General features: G+C 38.7%; 4 protein-coding genes across 4 annotated transcripts; 2 read left to right on the top strand and 2 right to left on the bottom strand.

The window, feature by feature from the left end:
* The first annotated feature begins 604 nt into the window (after positions 1-604).
* On the top strand, positions 605-2,700 carry LOC4346605 (30S ribosomal protein 2, chloroplastic). Its single transcript, NM_001422713.1, has 4 exons — positions 605-989; positions 1,409-1,510; positions 1,598-1,894; positions 2,457-2,700. Exons 1-4 carry the CDS (start codon positions 690-692, stop codon positions 2,493-2,495), a joined length of 738 nt encoding a protein of 245 aa, NP_001409642.1. The 5' UTR covers positions 605-689; the 3' UTR covers positions 2,496-2,700.
* Positions 2,701-3,318: 618 nt separating this feature from the next.
* Positions 3,319-7,394, bottom strand: LOC4346604 (rhodanese-like domain-containing protein 9, chloroplastic). The gene is made up of 7 exons (XM_015755214.3): positions 7,137-7,394; positions 6,710-6,972; positions 5,391-5,541; positions 4,842-4,927; positions 4,319-4,423; positions 4,101-4,239; positions 3,319-3,527 (listed from the first exon to the last, which is right to left on the bottom strand). The coding sequence occupies exons 1-6, from the start codon at positions 7,367-7,369 to the stop codon at positions 4,166-4,168; spliced, it is 912 nt and encodes a 303-aa protein (XP_015610700.2). The 5' UTR covers positions 7,370-7,394; the 3' UTR covers positions 3,319-3,527; positions 4,101-4,165.
* An 883-nt stretch (positions 7,395-8,277) lies between these two features.
* Positions 8,278-11,522, bottom strand: LOC4346603 (outer envelope pore protein 16-3, chloroplastic/mitochondrial). The gene is made up of 3 exons (XM_015755986.3): positions 11,401-11,522; positions 9,528-9,857; positions 8,278-8,739 (listed from the first exon to the last, which is right to left on the bottom strand). Exons 2-3 carry the CDS (start codon positions 9,850-9,852, stop codon positions 8,618-8,620), a joined length of 447 nt encoding a protein of 148 aa, XP_015611472.1. The 5' UTR covers positions 9,853-9,857; positions 11,401-11,522; the 3' UTR covers positions 8,278-8,617.
* Positions 11,523-16,596: 5,074 nt separating this feature from the next.
* Positions 16,597-17,617, top strand: LOC4346602 (uncharacterized). The gene has a single exon (XM_015755605.3). The coding sequence runs from the start codon at positions 16,642-16,644 to the stop codon at positions 17,233-17,235; it is 594 nt and encodes a 197-aa protein (XP_015611091.1). The 5' UTR covers positions 16,597-16,641; the 3' UTR covers positions 17,236-17,617.
* Positions 17,618-19,011: the final 1,394 nt, after the last annotated feature.

The raw sequence follows: 19,011 nt of genomic DNA, 5'->3' as shown, positions 1-19,011 counted from the left end.
AACTAAAGTGACTAAGAACATGGGTTTTTGTTTGTCATAATTTTTGTAAAGAATCTAAAAGGCTTATATTTTGAAATTGAAAGAAGTGTTTATATTTTTAAATTGAGGGAGCACTTTATATTGGCCCACATTATATTTTTAAAATTTTGAGAAAATTACATAAAACCATATGTTTTTTTGTCACGGTTGCAGAAAAGTACACATACTTTGACATTTACAACTTAACTACAGGCATTATGTTATTAGCGTTTTACAAAACTGCACTATGTATGAATTCTTACGCTGTAGACCAGCTACCAAATGAAGTGGCCATGGCCATCTTTATGTCCTACGTCATCTGTAGGTGGATCCTATGGGTAAGAATTATATTTTTTTAATAGTATTGTTTTGTGAAACATTAATTAATACCATAATAGTTAGGTGACAATTGACAAGTGTCAAGTTGTGTATGATTTTCTACCAATTTAACCACAAAACATGTGGTTTTATACAATTTACTAATTTTCTCCAATGTCTTTTTTTTTTGCTAGAAACCTAAAGTTTCATAGTCCAAATGCCAAAATATCGGCCTGCATAGCATCCAGCGATGCAGAACTGCAGGAGAGGGTTTTATCACCAAACGCCGGTCCGGATAACGTCCTCCTCCTCCCCTCGCCTCGCCACCTCGCTCACTACCTACCTCTCCACCAATGGCGACCACCACCACCACCACCATCTCCTCCTCCCTCATAACCCCTCCGGCCGCGGCCCTCCACCACCGCAGCAGCTCCTGCCGGTGCCCCTCCCGCCTCACCGTCGGGGCCGCGCGGTGGTGGGCGAGGCGCCGGCAGCCGGCGGTGGTGGTGCGGGTGGTCGCCTCCTCGTCGGTGCTCGAGGCGCCCGAGGAGGTGGCGGCGCGGAAGCTCTACGTCGGGAACATCCCCAGGACCGTCACCAACGACGAGCTCGCCGCCATGTTCGCCGACCACGGCACCGTCGAGCGCGCCGAGGTAGTCACCTGACCCCCGCTCAATTGCTTCTCGGGCTCCCGTTTTTTGTTTTTTTTAAAATTTTTTTTCTTTATGAAATTTACTCTAGTTTAGTTCTTTCTCTTTGATGAGTATTCTAAGCATTACTCTGGTTCATGGAAGTTTAATGCGTGCCTTTATTAGCTTACTGTATTGATTGATGTCGAAATGGATGAGTACAACTTATCAAAATGTTGGCACAAAATCTCTCAAGAAAGATGTTGGCACAAAAAAGAGAAACAGAACTACACTGTCATAATTTGCTGCTGCTGCTGTATTATAGTAGAAGCTATAAATTACTCAAATCAACTGGCTATGGTGTGCTGAATTGATTGCTGAAATGTGCCGGGTTATGTTGCTCTCCGATGTAATTGGGGGTTTGCACCGATTGTTTTGCGCAGGTTATGTTTGACAAATACACTGGCCGGAGTAGGCGCTTCGGGTTTGTCACGATGAGCACACCGGAGGAGGCTAATGCTGCAATTGAGAGCCTGAATGAAACTGTAAGATTCAATCATTTGCATTGATACTGTTGTCATTTGCAATTATTGTTCCAGGACATGCGTACTGATTTATTTCTTCTTTATCAGGAGGTCGGTGGTAGAAAAATTAAGGTTAATGTGACGGAGAGCTTCTTGCCTAACATTGATCGGTCTGCACCAGAACCAGAGCCTGTATTTGTGGACAGTCAGTACAAGGTTTACGTTGGTAATCTTGCAAAGAGCGTGACCACAGAGATGCTTAAAAACTTCTTCTCTGAAAAGGGAGAGGTTCTCAGTGCCACCGTGTCCCGGATTCCAGGAACTGCAAAGTCCAAGGGATATGGTTTTGTCACCTTTTCTTCAGAGGAAGAAGTTCAGGCTGCAGTTTCTACTTTCAACAATGCGGTAAGCTTCTTTTATGTAACCATTACCATGTCTGCAGGTGGCCAGTTTCTTTTTGCCTATAGTACATCGCACTTGCTAATCAAAAGCATAATGTGGTGTGGTAACTTGAGACCTATGCCATCTCTTTCTTAGGATAATCAAAAGTAACTTGGTCAGTGTGACATGTTCAGATACTAGCATCAAATGACCTTATATGCATTCACTAATGCCATATTGCCATAATGTTTGAAGTGTATCATACAAAAGTACAAAACCAAATCTTATTTATGATGTCCTATGCATTTTAGTCCATTTCTATAATTTGGTATTTCATTGCATGGATTATCACAAAATTGTTCGAAAAATGTCTTCTGCATACCATATCAAAGAGAAAGGAAATCTGCTGCAGTTTCCAGGCTGAATTGTGATGACTAGCTCCTGAGCTAATGAGTACACATGCATTCTCTTTGATTACCCAGCTTGAAATCCTCCAATATACCTTAAAATGATATTTGTATGACTCAGTCTAAAACCTCATATTGTTGCATGCTTGCGGTTTATTTGCAACTGAATGTGATTTCAGGAATTGGAAGGACAACCCATCCGTGTGAATAAAGCATAGGCATCTAGCAGATATTTCCAGACTGGTTGATGGCAAAGTGGGTACCTCTGAGGCTGAAGTAACTTTGTGAACACCTGTAGACTGAGGGAAACTTTAAGGCTAGATATTTGCAACAAAGTGGAAAGACCTTCCAATGCAATTTCACTTTGCAACTAAACAAATTTTGTACGATAACAGCATATGTGAAGAAATTTTATTGGTGTTCATATGAAGCATATATTATTTACCACCGTACCAGCATGTTTTTTTGTTTAATTAGTTGTGTAACATATTTGTTCAGTTGGATTGGAATGTATACTTGGCAGTCATCTCAGTGACATTGTTTTCTGGTTTGGTTCTCTGTTTTTCCTTTTTTCCAGATGTGATGCTTCCAGTTCCAAATACATTCAGCAAACAGTATGGGTTTCACTATTACACAATTCTTTTGGTCATAGAATGTTAGATATTACCCATTCATTTAATAGTATTGGCTTGATGGCTTCAGATGATGTTTGTGTTCCTCCTTTCTTCCTGAGCTAATATCATTTTCTTTTTGTATATATAAAAAAAGGTTTTAAAAGGGTTACTCTTGTTGTTGCATCCCATGGTTCATTTAGATTCCAGGAATAATCTGAAAAGGCAACATCAACTGGCATCAATGATCAATCCTCTTAGACTTGGTTTCACTGACTATTGTTTGATTGTAGTTAAAAACATCACACGCATAAAGGTACAATTACATAGCTTGTGGTTTTCAGATGTTATTGGTATTACAATCTACAGACTACACTTTCTTTTTTTTGTTAAACTTTCTATTCTGTGCTCAGCTTGAAATCCTGAACCATTACTCTGCAAGGGCCTAATTTTTTTGTCGGAACAACAAAAATTCGATAAACCAAACATACAATTGGAAAAGGAGAGGATGCATGCGAGCAAAATAATGTATTCAAGAGGAAATACATTTGGATATGCCAACAATTCCCTACATATTACACACTGAGCCTAACTTTCTTTTCATCATGAAAAGATCTCCCCAAGTCCGCCTAAGTTAACCTGCAGCAAAACAATAAAACAGGAAATTAGTTTGCATTCAGCTACTTAAGGTTTTAAATGATCATAGGAGAATGGATTTCTATGGGTTGAAATCAAAACATGAACATGTCCTCTGGCTTGCTAGTTGAAATATTAAGTTCATTCAATATCAATTCATTTATCTTATTATGTTTCATATCGATGGATATGCATAGTTGATCTTAAATTTATCAGTGAAGATAAAGATCAGCGAAAAAAAATCTGAAATTTTATGATTCGCAATTGCAATATGTTATAAGGCATTTTCATTGTTGCTGTCAAACGAAATGCTATAACCATGTACTGTTCGGTTCAGTAGTTGAATTAGAGCAGAAAATGTCATAAATGTATCAAATAGTAACATGTTTTTTTTTCTCAAAAAGAAAGTAATTTTATAACCTCTTTGATTATAAAGAGAGAAAGCTGCAAACCGATTCATCAGTAGTCATTATAACATCTTTGATCTGGGCACAAAGGCATCCCTAATCCCTAGATATGCAGAATAGTAAAAATCGCACGCACACATTGAGCTTGAAATCATGAAGAATCCCATACCTTGCAATGGGAACATGAATCCCCAAGAGGAGAACCAAAATGCATGAAAAGAGATACAATTCTGATCACAATTTGATTCCAGCCAAGTCAAAAAGCTTTTCAGCCTGGTCAGGGAACAATGTGATGAAAAGGTAGGCACCTGTAGATGAAACTCGCATAAGACAAGTTTATGATCATGACGTACTTATCTCAGATAAAAATAGTTCCAGTCATCTTACTTATCAACACAGTTCCAAGAACAGCGGAAATCTTCCCTTGCACCGTCACAAGTCCTGCTTTCCCTGCGTTTTGCAGCTCACTTTTGCCAACAGATTCAAATGTTCCTACGACACGCAAAACATTTGCTGTGTTTAGTTCCCTTCAAACTTTTAAAAATTCCGTCACATCAAATATTTGGACACATGCATGGAGCATTAAATGTGGACGAAAAAAACCAATTGCACAGTTTGCGAAACGAATCTTTTGAGCCTAATTACGCCATAATTTGATAATGTGGTGCTACAATAAATATTTACTAATAACGGATTAATTATGCATAATAAATCCGTCTCGCAGTTTACAGGCAAAATCTGTAATTTGTTTTATTATTAGTCTACGTTTAATACTTTAAATGTGTGTATGTATATGCCAAAAAAAATTTGGCCAAACAACTAAACACGGCCATTATGTCATAATATGGAACACTTTGCATGAACAATTAATACTCTATTAATTACATAAAGAATTTTAAATTGGTTGTACCTGGCTTCAGTGTCTGAAGCCCTGATTTGATGCATGCCAGATTTTGGAAGCCTTCTCTCTCCAATACATCAGCAGCTCCCGTGGACCTTCAACATATAGTTAAAAGAAGGGTAAGGCCAATAAACTGCTGAAACTGGTGTGTGACATTATGTTTTTCCTAAGTTCCAAGCCAAATGCCAGTGTGTTGTAACGGGTTATTGAAAATAACAAAAATAAGTACTAGTTGGAAAAAATATTTTTATTTGATTGAAACAAGATCTTTTATCTTAAAAAAAGAAAAATACCATGTTTAGAAATTTTAAAAAGTTGCAGCCTAGAGAGTATAATGCAAAGAGTAAACATGACATTCATGGCGCACATGTTAGTGATGGAGCTGGTGGCAGATTCATCATCACCACTATTGTCTTATAATAGTAATATAAATATTTGCATTGTTGTTGCCATATGAAGACTAACTGAATTTAAGTAAACACACCTAAAGTTTGTTCTGAAGAAACTGCTAATACAGAAAAGGCATGACAAAAGTCGACTACTGCACTGTTCACCAACCTGAGCCCTTCTTGACAGACCACCAGCAGCTTGCTCTCCGGCGAGAACTTATCCTTGACCATCTTGGTGAACTCTAGGTTCCGTTTGGTGAATGGTAGCCCGAAGAACAGGCCGGCGAAGTTGCTGTGTACCGTGCGCTTTATAATAGTTCCTAGAAGAAAAACCAAAATGGCCAGCAAGTTTAAGGATCTACTAACTCCCTTTTTTTTCTTAGCAAATTTCATAAAACCCCATGTTTTTGAGCATTCGCAACACAAAACCCTAGTTTTTGTAATGTTTCGTGAAACCTCGGGTTTTGGGGCAAAATATTTCATAAAACCCCAACTATAAGCTTATATCATCTATTTGACTAATATATTTATCTATAATAACTATAAAATAATATGAGATATTTCTTAGTACATATACGCGTTAACTGCTTTTCAACAATCGCTTATCATCTTGGTATGATCATTTATGTGTATATTTAGCCAATTATTATGTCATCATCAATTAGGGTTATGTTGAGTTTTTTTGCAGTGAAAAATTAAGAAAAAATAAACTAGGTGAGAGGAATGTGTATTTGAGTTAACTAATGTGAATTTATGAAAAAAAATAATCATACGTAATAATGAAATATATGTATTTTACATAAGTATAGGGTTTTTTTTGAAACTTTTTGCCCCAAAACATGGGACTCCTTGAAACAAACCACAATAACTAGGGTTAGAGTTTTATGTTATGTGTGTCTTCCTAATACTTGGGCTTTTATGAAATTTACTCAACGTCATCTAAATAAAAATGGATCAATATATTGTGATTGATTCCGACATAAAGTATTTATTTTTTAAGAGAAAATTGTAATAATAATTTCTAGTGCATATATAATACTACCTTCGTTGGTTCTATAACGTACTTTCGTTCTGAAATATAATAAGTTTCTAGGATGTCCAGGAGCTTCTAAGCATCCGATTGGCTGAATTCTTGAAATGCTTTTATTTGAAAACAAGGAAGTATTTTATTTTAGAGAAGTCACATCTTAATAGCGATAAAAAAGGCTCTTATCACTGTGCCAATCATTTTATTTATGTGACAATCATAATGATATTAAACTTTGACCATCAGTTTTCATAAACATCTTCTTAATAGCGATAAAACCATTTTGTGAAATATTTTTGAAGTACTGGTCTATTGGGTGCAATAATCATACAGTAAATTTAACCTTTAATCTGACTGCTTTATTTGTCAGAATCTACATAGTTCGGCCTTTTAAAATAAAAAAAAATAAAAAACTAGAACTGAACTGAGAGAGAGAGAGAGCAGTGGTGTATTAGTATTACCAATGTCGCCGTCGTCGTTCTCGACGAAGAGGGGCACATGCGCTGAGTTCTTGATGTGCGCCCTCTCGCGCTGCGTCCGGTCCCGGATGTCCAGCACCGTGTACCCCTCCTCCGCCACCAGCCGCTTCGCCTCGTCGCCGTCGACGAAGCTCACCTCGGCACGGACGCCAATGGCGCCGCCGCCGGCGCTCCTCCTCCTCAGGGACAGGTTGCTCCTTGCTGACCTAGCGCCATGCCTGATCCTCACAGCTATACAAGAACCTCTGAAAAAGACAAAACAGATAGTTAGATATGATGCAATGGATGGATAAATTCGTGTTCAGAACAAACGAATCATGAGAATTTTTCATAGATTATATGATGCATGGATGGATAAATTCTTGTTCAGAAATCAGAACAAGTGAAGGCAGAGGAATTTTTTGCTGACCTGGGAGGAGAGAAGGCAGTGGATAGACCAAGAACTGCCATTTTTGTTTGATACAAATTTGCAAAAGATTCTTTTGTGCTCCGAGAATGGATCTTTTTTGGGGTGATTTTGTGAAGTTTTTGGAGTAGGGGGAGAAGAGAGCAGCAGGGCTGCACAGCACAGCAATGGATTTGCTGCAAGAAGAGAGGAGGGAAATCCGAGGGACCAATGTGGTTGTGCCACGTCGGATCCATGGTGGAGAAGGAAGAGAGGGAGGCAGAGTGTGGGGCCCAGGAGGCAGAGAATATGGCTTTTTCTATGCCTTTTGTTTTATGCTGATTCTATTGACCATTTCTGATGGAGGGCCACCAAATTCAGCATGTAGAGTTTGTTTGGTTGAATGAACCAAAATTTCACTTCAAACTGAAGAACAGCAATAGCTTGTCAACATGACAATCATTTTCCTTTTTGTTACAATTAAAAAAAAACAAAGGTGAAGTGGTATAATCATCAAGGAACACAGTCAATTGGCTGGAATCAGGAACAATCTCCAGTTGTTTCTGTAAAACAAAAAAGCACATCGCCTTCAAAGGATGCAATAGAACATGCGAAATGTATTAACCAGTTTGCACTTTCCAGCTCACCACAACACATCCCCATTAATAGATGGCAACACAATTACACAAACTGGAATATAGCTCACACAAAAGGCAAGAGCCAACAACAGTCAACAAAATCTTGGACATTTGTGCTGAAGGAGGCACCCAATTCAGCATGCAGGATTTGTTTGGTTCAAATTTCACATAAAAACTGAAGAACAGCACTGGCTTGGTTGCCAACATGGCATAATCATTTTTTCGGGGGTTAAAATACAAGAAAACAAAGATGGTATGAGCATCAAGGAACAGTCAATTGGAGCTCTGTGGAATCAAGATCAATCTCCAGTTGTTTCGGGCAAAAAAGCACATAGCTTTCAAGGATGCAATAGAACATGCAAAATGTATTAACCAGCTAGCAGTTTCCAGCTCAACACAATCCATCCCCAATCCCCATTAATAGATAGTAAACACAAACTGGAAAAGCCCACACAAAGGGCAAGATCCAACAGTCAACAATCAACATAATCCTCCGGGTAACACCGGTAAAAGTAAACATCCACCACTTGTGCAAAATGATGAGGCACATTTCGTGCATGATTGTATTTGTCTATTTGAGCAACTGAGTACCAGTTCCATTTACACTTTGAACTTCACAATTTTCCGGATGCAGACGGAAAAATGCCAAAAGTGCCTTTGCAAGAGTGTGGTTAGAACAGACCACTACATTGTGTATATATACCCTACTGTCTGTAATATGAACAAACTAGTTTAGTGTGATTATAGGATAGAAAAGAAACTACTCTTGTCATGCAAGCGGCTATTAGCATCTCTGGAATTAGCAAGGTAATTCTCTGAACAGCGTTTGTAAACTTGCAGATACAGCTCTTTTACTTAATTGCATGACTAGTGATGCGCTTTTCCTGTTTTTGCTTCCTCATCAGTAGTTTTCATCCCAGTCACATCCAGCAGTACAGAAGTCAAAGCGATCGCACAGCCTGAGAGGACAGCTGTTGGGAGACTCCTCGCTGTGCACACAAGGTTGATAATTGTTAATTTGGCAATAATATATCCAATTCATTGCACAAGATAGTCATTCACGAACAAAAATGATCCAATGACCATAAATTAGAATCATAATAAAGGAATAGTAACAGGTAAAAGAAAGAGATGATGATGTTCTATGACGCTTAAGGCCCGGTAACTACATCGGTATTAACAGGAAAATTGCTTTAATGATTCATGATGAAATTTTGTTGGGTTTAATTTACATCATATGGGTAACTTCTGAGTTCTGACCTCACAACATTTCTATCATGCATTTTGACATTGCGCTTCTCTTGCTGTGTTTAATCTTAGGTTTTGGGCATGTGCAAAACAACCACAGATATAATTCAGCATGATACATAAAGGTTCTGAGCTGATTACTAAATAACTGGGTGTACAAATAAATTCCTCTAAGCTATAGTTTTGGCTGTGTGCTTATTTCTACTGCTGGGGCACACGAAATATGTGTGCTCCAGTTGTGATAGTGTCAATTAAATTATAAGGAATACGTAATCAGAAACTAGCACAGTAGAAACAGCATAACATGCACCAATATCAGTTCATATAAATGTGGCATACTACTAGATAGGGAAGATCAATACAGTTTACAAGGATAACATGGAAGGCATTTGTTCATGTTAGATTTGGCTGTAGAAACATTCAATCAAACAACATAAAACAATTTCGATAAGGATGTTTGGACAGCTGACTTTGAACTTTTTTCAATTCAAGTCAGGTATAGAAATTCAACTAAGTTGAATATGTTTACCTCTGAAACCCAGGACAGTTGCACCAGCGGTAAAACCAGCTACAGCACCATTAATGTAGTCCTTCTTCCTGCAATTTTCAAGGGACTGCTCGATGCCTACATATGTAGCTCCAAGAAGTGCAAAGCTTGCTGCATAATTTCCAGAGACCTTGCCAATTCTAACCAGTTCAGGATACTTGACATTACTGCCAACGTGAGGTCCATTGAAATGCATAGCAACCACCCCACCCCACACAGTGCCAGAAGCTAAACCAATGCCTGCAGCCTGGCCCGTTTTCATGACAACTTCATCAAGTCCCGAATTTCTCAAATTGGACAACTCCATGTTCCCTATCAACCAGAAAGTGACCAAAAAAATCCAATAGAGGTGCAAGGAGTCAGAATAGCATTAAATTAAGAAATATACAGTAATGAACAGACATTACAACATATAAACACCCAAAAATGCATTAAAAAGGTTGGCAAAGCATAAATCTTACAAAACTACAACGACAACCAAAAGCACTATGAACTTGCAGAACATGATTTCAGTATTACTTTTTGTGCAGTAATGTGGCTTTAGGAATCATCCGGTTCAAGGACAAATTCAATGACATATGTTAATGCCTTCAACGATATGTTAAATGACGATTTCTTTATATGATACTATGGGTTTGAGAATACCACTAAGCTTATGAAAGGTTCTCAGGGAGTAAGCAAAAGGCGATTGAGAGCAGCGTGTCAGTTATCTGAGTCAGATCGTGTGACTGCTGTGTATATTTCATCGAAATAAATATAAGTTCTAGCACCTAAACACATAACAACATGCATACCATGTGTTCACAAACACAAATTGTTCAGAAATGGTCCTTTCCAGTACACAGAACATGAACATATCAATAATTCAGTAATCATGGTTTAAAGTTTACAGGTAATGCTGGTGTGTACAATGATCTTTCAGTTCCGCGTTTAAAAGTAACTGTTAAATGATTGACGCCATAAACCAACTATAGACCTTTTATATACTACTTTAAATGTTTGTAGTGGTCCCTCACACTGACATGTGGGCCCCACAATGTTGGGTGAAACTCTTGCTCCCTAATTCAAATGCTCTCAATCCCCAATCTCAGTCTAACCTTTGATTTCATGGCAACGCACGGACAAATCAGCTAGTACACAAAATGATACTAGTTGTAATGTTGCCTGATTCTATTAAAAGTTAGGCTTGTGCGCTTTTGCATATAAGGTAAGTTGATTGACTAATAGATAAATTCTCCAGAAATTAAAAAAAAAAACTACTAACAAAAAGTGATGTCATAGGCTCCAGCAGATGATCATCCAGCTTATTTTAGAATAGCATGGTACTTCAGATGCTTGAATACAAAAAGGGGAAAAAATATACAGAAACAGCATATGATCTATGAGAACTACATGTGAACATCAAGCATGAGGGCCAATGAAGAACAATCTAATTCCACATGACAAATAAGGATGGGATGCCATTGGCCGATCAAACGCGTCTAGTCCTGATATGTACTTGCTATTCGCGACAGCGCAGAACAAACCAAATAGAGCGCAATCGCGTGATCGCATCCTGCGCTCATGGTTCATGCAAATATGGCCGCAAATTGCATCAACCCCGTGCGAGCACCTACGGTGAAACGATCCACAAACAAGCAACCGATCGAGCAAATTTCAGCGCGGCAGGCAGGGCAGACATTGCCACATTGCACACAGAAATTGCTGAAACAGATGCGGAACCTAACGCGCGTTGGTGGCCCAAAAAAAATTGTGGAAACAAATCGCAATTGGTGTTAAGGCGAAGAGAAAGGCATCCGGATCTAGAAAGAAGAAGGTGGAGGAGGGGGAGGAGGCGCGCACGGGGGGTGCTCACCGGCGATGATGATGCGGCGGCGGGGAGATCGGCGCAGGCGGAGGCGGCGGGAGAAGTCGGGGAGGCCGAGGGTGACGGGGAGATCGACGAGTCGGATCGAGGCCGAATATTCTTGGGCCGATGGTGCGTGGTGGGTGCGGTACGGGCTTTATATACGGGCCCGTATCCCCGGCCTAAATCCGACTACGGCCCGGCTGAAACAAAGGCTATTTCGGGTGCTTTTCCAGCTGTAGCAGCCTTATTTTCTTTCAGAAAATCTCCGGCGCCTATAAATCGGGCACTCAACTTTTTTTAAAAGAAAATTGGGTGTTGTTCCAACAAGTAGATCGGAATTGTTTCTTATATTGAAAATGTTTCAATCATTTAAAAAAACTGAAACACAACCAAATCACTTCATGGAACATTTTGCTAGAACATATGAAACAAATTGTTTCAAAAAAATTGTGTGTTATTTCACCATATATAAAACAATATTTCAGCAAATAGCGAAAGGATGTTTCAATTCACTGCAACATTTGATCTATACATAACGAAACATTACGAGTACACTTGATGAAACATTATTGGTGGAATAAAAATTGAAACGGATTCCCTTAATAGAGCGTTTCCATAATATGTGGGTAATTTGTTGTAACGGGGCGCAAGTGGTGGGGACGCGTGGGAGGCAGGCGAAGGCGTGCGTGGGGGTGGGGGAGGGGCGCCTGGTTTTTTTTCCACTGGATCGGACGCCCGATCCCCAGCATTTTCAGAATATCTCAAACGGAAAAGGCTATAAGATTCCTTAGTAAAATACTAACACTGATGTGTCGTAATACGATTGCATCTAGATTTTTTATAACTTCCATATACCTAAATCAAACAGTTGAGATGAATATTAATAAAAATTTAGTACGTGTAGTACTGCTTATCTCAAACAATTCAGATAGTGGGTAATCTCACTACCTACATAAAAACATGCTATTTTTGCTTGTTAGGAAAAAAGTTAACAAGAATAATAGTGAATATTAGTGATAAACAAGCGCCCCACTTGCATCCTACAGATTAGCTATATTTTGAAAATTTGTCGCCATATAATCTTAATGAACTAACAGCTATTCCCTCCGTCCAAGAATATAAGAAGTTTTAGAGTTGGACACGGTTATTAAGAAATTATGAATAAGTGAGTGGTGGAGAGTTGTGATTGGATGAGTAGTGGAGGTAGGTGGGAAAAGTGAATGGTGGAGGTTTGTGATTGGTTGGGAAGAAAATGTTAGTACAGATGTTGTTATATTTTAGGACAAATTCTGAGAGCTAAAATTTGTTATATTTTACGACGGAGGGAGCCGAAGATTTGCACATTGGGCTACTCACTTTTCATGCCTTGTTTGGCACAGCTATCTTGAAGTCTACAGCGGTTTAAAAATTTATATTTCAACTAAAACGGAAAAAAAAGGGTTCATCTAAATTTTATCAACGTAGGGTCTGTTTGGCACAGCTCCAGCTCCACCCCTCCTGGAGCTGGAGCTCAGCCAAACAGTTTCAGCTTCACTAAAACTGGGAGTGGAGTTGGGTAGAGCTCTCTCACAAAATGTACTAGAGTTGTGGAGCTGGGTTTAGGCAACTCCACAACTCCACTCCAGACTCAACTCCTGAAGTTATATTTAGAAGTTGGAACTGTACCAAACAGGCCCGTAATCATAAATCCAAATCCATGGATTTGTAATGAATACCGTCCAAATCCAAATCCATGTAAATTTTATCTACATCATGCCTTATAGCTAAGTCACCAGTCGAAAACGCTGGTGAGGTAGTCCATGCCTTCGGAAATAGACATAAAAAAACATATTCTGAAAATGATTATTTTCATGGATGTAGGACCTCCAGAATGTGCTTTTTTTTTTTCTATTTTCACATTTTGATTCATTTAGAAAACTTATTATACAAATAAACTCCTAAAAAACATATTCAGAAAATGATCATTTCGTGACGCCAACACATCATTGGTGCCGTGGTCTAACATGACAGCGCGAACGACGTTGGCATCAAGGACCAACTTTTATTTTTTAAAAAAAAGGACCTACTTGTAATAAAAAAGGACCTAGTTGTAATAAAAAATTTCAAATAAATCCTTAGTGACAACATCGTTGGCATGGAGATTACAGATAGGAATAGGTCCTCGGTGTCAATGTGACGCCATCCCTTTCACATTAGTGGCTTAGTTTTCACCTGAGGGCGAGGGGATTGGCGGCAATGTTATTGGTGCCGTCATATTGGACCACAATATCAATGACGTTGGCGCTACAAAAAGGGTCTATTTATAGAATAAATTTTTTTAAGAATTTATTTGTAGAATAAGTTTTTTTTAAATGACTAAAAGATGAAAAATCCAGTCTTGGGGAATACAATGGAGAATTTTTAGACGAACATACAAATGAGTAAAGAAAGAGATAGCAGAGAATTGCTACAAGTTTTCGGTGGAATGGTCTTTTTTTTTTACTTTAATAAAATTGCTCATTTACATTGTGGAGTATTTGACATGATTTACTAAAATTTTACGCAATTCAATACTCTGACACCTTTTTAAGCCACCGTCTCGCCTGAACCTCGGACTTCCTTTACCCTTCCACTGTGTGGGCGCATCTCCATTCTCCAACTAGTACAATTTAATGTTACCTTGCGTAAGCTGGAAGGCGGCGTTTTTGCTCAACGAAAAAAAGAGAGAAAAGCTCAAAGGCGACCTTATTATTTTTCTGAAAGAAAGAATTCATAATGAGATACTTCCTCCGTTTTATATTATAAGACTTTATAGTATTGTCTACATTTATATACTCTCTCCATTCCAAAATATAGGGCACAACTACTTTTTAAAGGTGTTTCATAATATAAGGCGTGCATGCATGCATGGTAATTAATTAGCATCTCTTCTCTTCTAAATTATTATTTTTTTAAATCATTCACTCACAAGATGTTTAATTCTATTGGGAGCATGTATTGTATTAGTTGGATTGATTCAAACAAAGAGGTGATAATAATTGTTTCTTGTTCTTTGGGTCAAGGGTAGTTATGCCTTATATTTTGGAATGGAGAGAGTAAATAAATCTAGACATACATGTGTACCTGGATTCATTAACATCTATATAAATGTGGGTAATACTATAAAGTCTTATAACTTAAAACGGAGGGAGTACAATTTCTGCTCTATATACTATGGCCATGCAAAAACTTTTTATCCTGTCACATCGAATGTTTGAACATATGTATGGAGTATTAAATATAGAAAAAACAAAAAACTAATTGCACAGATTGCGTGTAAATTGCGAGACGAATCTTTTAACCTTATTTACTCCATGATTTGATAATGTGGTGCTACAGTAAACATTTGCTAATGACAGATTAATTAGGTTTAATAAATTCGTCTCGCAGTTTACAGGCAAAATCTGTAATTTGTTTTGTTATTAGTCTATATTTAATACTTTAAATGTGTGTCCGTATATCTGATGTGACACGCTCAAACTTTTCATCCAAGGATCTAAACACAGCCTATGCCTGGCCACTTTTGGTGCAATATTGTTGACTGCAAAAGGAAGAAACCAGGCCAGTACATTGCAGAGGAATAAAGCTCTTATGATGTATGTATTACATCCTTCAGAAAAGCTAAAAAATAATGAAGAATGCGTATGGAAGTGGTCACTACTATGCACTAGTGGTTGGTACCAAACTACCAATAAAGTTAGGTCGTAGATCTAGCTCTTATTATAGTGCCGATTAAAGCCCTGTTCAAGAGAGTTTAACTGAGAATCTATTGGTTAGTAGTCTGCTTCTGAGAATCTAAAGAAGTTGTTAAACCCAACATCTGACTTTCTAATTTATTTTCTGAATTTCTCTGCAATTGCTAGAAGCTCTCGTAAACAGATCCTTAATTACCTTGTCCATCACTCCTGAAGTGTGCTGGCAGCTAGTGTCAGGGAGATAATGGTGTAAGTGGGTTAACCTCAATTCATTTATTTTTTTTTGAACGAAACCTCAATTCATTTATAGATCATATAATTGGACAACATGTGGGTTAATCCACTTAATTAGCCTATAAGTAGGTTCACTTGTCAACCCCTTGCACCTCTACAAGGAAAACAAAGATTCACAAGCAACACCTAACTTGACAAATTTCTAAAGAAACGATCATCTTCATGCCCGTAGCCTTGGCAGAATTCGCACAGGAGATTTCATTTCTTTTGTGCAGAAGAGACAAGCATGACTGCACTAGAACACTTGCAACGCCTGAAGTTTCAGGTTGAACACAATGGCAAAGCATCTACACATGAACAGGTTAACATTTGGCTGCTTCTTTTTTTTTAAACGAACTGCACAATACAGTGCGAGTTTCATATATTGATAAAGCAGGAGAAAAATACAATCTATAGTCCTGGAAGACCACAGACCAGAAAAAGAAAATACAACCATACTGCGCGTCTATAACAAAATCCACTGCACGAGCGAAACTATTTGGCTGCTTCTTTTTGCAATCAAATCTAATCCTGGTTTGTTGGTCAAGAGGAATTGGCTGTGAGTTGATCCATTAGGGACCCCATTGTCCCTGTGATCTTCTTTTGTTCCTTTTTTTTATGTTAAAGGCAGTGAGTAAACTCTTTGGTTCATTCAGAAGAACGGAATCTTCAGATTTTGTAGAAAGTGAAAGCAGTTGAGAAGTGAGGAACACAAGGAAAAGAAAATTAAAAGATTCACAAGGGGGAAATGATACAGTGGCATATCTTCTCTTTTTTTTTATCACCTGATGATTTATATTACAAATTAATTCAAATATAAAAGAAACAAGTGAAACAACCATCAGAGAACTCATGAACAGGGTAGTTTCAGCACCTGGATGGCATGACACACAAATCACACATCCCTTATTACTAGTAAGTTGATTTTGCATGTTCTCATTGGATCATCACCTATTACCATATCAAACAATGAAAAGCACAAATTCAGAAGGATATCAATAATCAACAGCTCTAAATGTCCCAAAAACCCTGTCAAATTCAAACAAAAGTATAAATCTTGCACTTACTAGTTACTTACCTCTACCCCCTTCAAGAATTGATGAAACTGACAACAAACTTTTCTGCTAAACCAATGAGTTGAGCCTTTGTCGGTGGGGCCCACTTCCCAGCTAGAGCCACGTATACATATGAGGAGCTATAGCTAAGCTAAACCACTAGACAAGCAAACTCAATTCACCAATGCTAGTAGGTGCATGTCTCCATGGGTCACCTACTTCCTCCTCCTCACTCCGGTGAGCTCAAGCTCGTCAAGATCAAGCACCTCCTCCACGCCTTCGTCCTCAAGCACGGCGGCCGCCTCGCCGCCGCTCTCGGCGGCGCAAAGGCGCTGCTCCTCACCATTGCCGCCCGGGGCAGCATTGCCGGGCTGAGGAACAAGATCAGGAGGAGGAGGGGGAGGAACACCAAGAAACCACGGTGCCGCGGCAGCGGCGGCGATGCCATGATGACAATGCAGCTCAAGCTACTGCTTCCGGCCGCCGTCGCCGTGCCGCCGCCGTCAGAGATCGCCGGCGGCGGCGTTGAGCCGTTCGACGCCGAGCTGGCCTACTACGACTCGTCGTGGAACACCATGATCCCCGCGGAGGAGCAGCTGCTGCGGCCGATCACCGGCTACCTCAGCTGGCCTGAGCAGGAGGCCGAGGAAGACGACGATCAGGGTGAGGAGGAGGAGGATGAGAAGAACGAGATCGACAGGCTCGCAGACAAGTTCATAGAAAGGTGCCATGAGAGGTTTATTCTGGAAAAGCAGGAGTCCTACAGGAGGTTCCATGAGATGCTAGCCAGGAGCTTGTAGGCACAGCTCGATCAGATTAATTCTTTTGGTGGTTTAATTTGATTTTGATTAGTGATTAATTCTTTTGTTCACATTTTGTTCATGTGGGAGTAGCTAATTAGTCATGGTTTAACTTGTAAGAGCTCATGAATTCAGTGGTTGCTGGTGGAGATCGATCACTGATCACTAGGATTTTAATTTAATTTCCTCCCCTGAAGAGTCCTTGTTTTTGTTCACTTTCTTGGTTTTTAAGTTCAGGATTAAGGGTTCTTCTTAGTCCATGAATGTTCATGTAACTTTTTTTTTCTCTCCCAGGAATTAGCTAATGAACCATCAGGTTACTCAATCATCTTTCCAGATCAATTTACATTTCTGAAATTGAGACATTTTCTATTGCTGTCAATTTGTTCATTCCTGCAATGTTCTATATATGCTTCTGCTTAACTGTTCTGATATGTCAGATTTTACTACGCAACTTTTCTTGCACCATCTTGATCCCCTTCCTAGACATTCGGCGACTTTGCTTTTTGCATCTTTTGAGGCAAATCTTGGAACAGAGCTTTGGAAGTTCACAAATCATTGTATTATTATTCCCTGTCAGTTTCACCATAAAGATGTACATATAACACAGCAACCTAGAAATCAGCAAGATCCTGAGCAAAAAGTTGGTCAAGCAGTTATTAGCTGCCAATCTAGGCAGGTCATTACTTCACCCAAAGCGGGGCGAAATGGCACCATGAGCAAGTTTAATAGTATAGCCAACTACTAGGGAGTGTATCCTATGCACACAGGCCCTCGCATGTACACACCGTATACATCAACTAAAAATTATCACAAAAAATTTTAGGAAAATTCATACATGTACTTTCAATAGTATTACATCTACGTGCAAAGTCGCATCTTCAAATTCATTCTACATAGAGAATAACAAAAAAGATAAAATTCCGACAAAATTGCAATCTTAAAACTGTCAGATTTTTTGTTTTTTTTGTTACGGCTAAAATATAATGAATTTGACGTTAAGATTTTAACCCTAGGTGTAATACAATTGAAAGTATGTGTATGATTTTTTCTAGATTTTTTGGTGATATTTTTTAGTTGGTGTGCACGTGTGTACACGTGAGGGCCTGTGTGCCTAGGATATGTTGCCCAACTACTAACTCCAAATCATTTATAGTCAACTTAATAGCCAACGCATATGATAATTATCTATAAACATATACTGCATTATTATTACATGGTCCCACATGCCATATATACATTGTGTCTTATAGTCGCTATTCCCTTTCTTCTTTTATCTCATCAAAATATGTTTATAGCTGGCTTATAGTCTACTATTGTACCTGCTACAGCTATAAACATATTTCGAGGAGATAAATGACGAGAGATGGGCAGCGGGCTGCAGATTTGTAGCCAGCTGCAACACGAACTCTAAGATACAATGTATGTATGACAGGTGGGACCAGGTATTAATATTGTACTATATGCTTATAGGTAACTATTGTATGAATTAGCTATTAAATTGACTATAGATGATTTGAAGCTAATAGTTGGCTATACTATTAAACTTGCTCTCAGCATATGGTACCAGTAGAAGTGATATTAACCGTTGTGTTGATTTATGACTTCTATTACCAATAGAACAAGTTATTCTACCCCTTAGTCGTGATGGATCTAATCTACGTATGTTGATACATCTTTCTTTTTACTTCTCATGCTTTTCTATGCTTTAAATATGATTGATCTATGTTGTCTACTCATCACTTAGTGGTTAAATGTGGTGCTTTTATATGTAAA

Source organism: Oryza sativa, chromosome 9 (assembly GCF_034140825.1).
Source record: "Oryza sativa Japonica Group chromosome 9, ASM3414082v1".
Classification (NCBI taxonomy): Eukaryota; Viridiplantae; Streptophyta; class Magnoliopsida; order Poales; family Poaceae; genus Oryza; species Oryza sativa.
The sequence above is the reverse complement of the archived record's forward strand: the minus strand, read 5'-3'. Positions and strand labels throughout refer to the sequence as shown.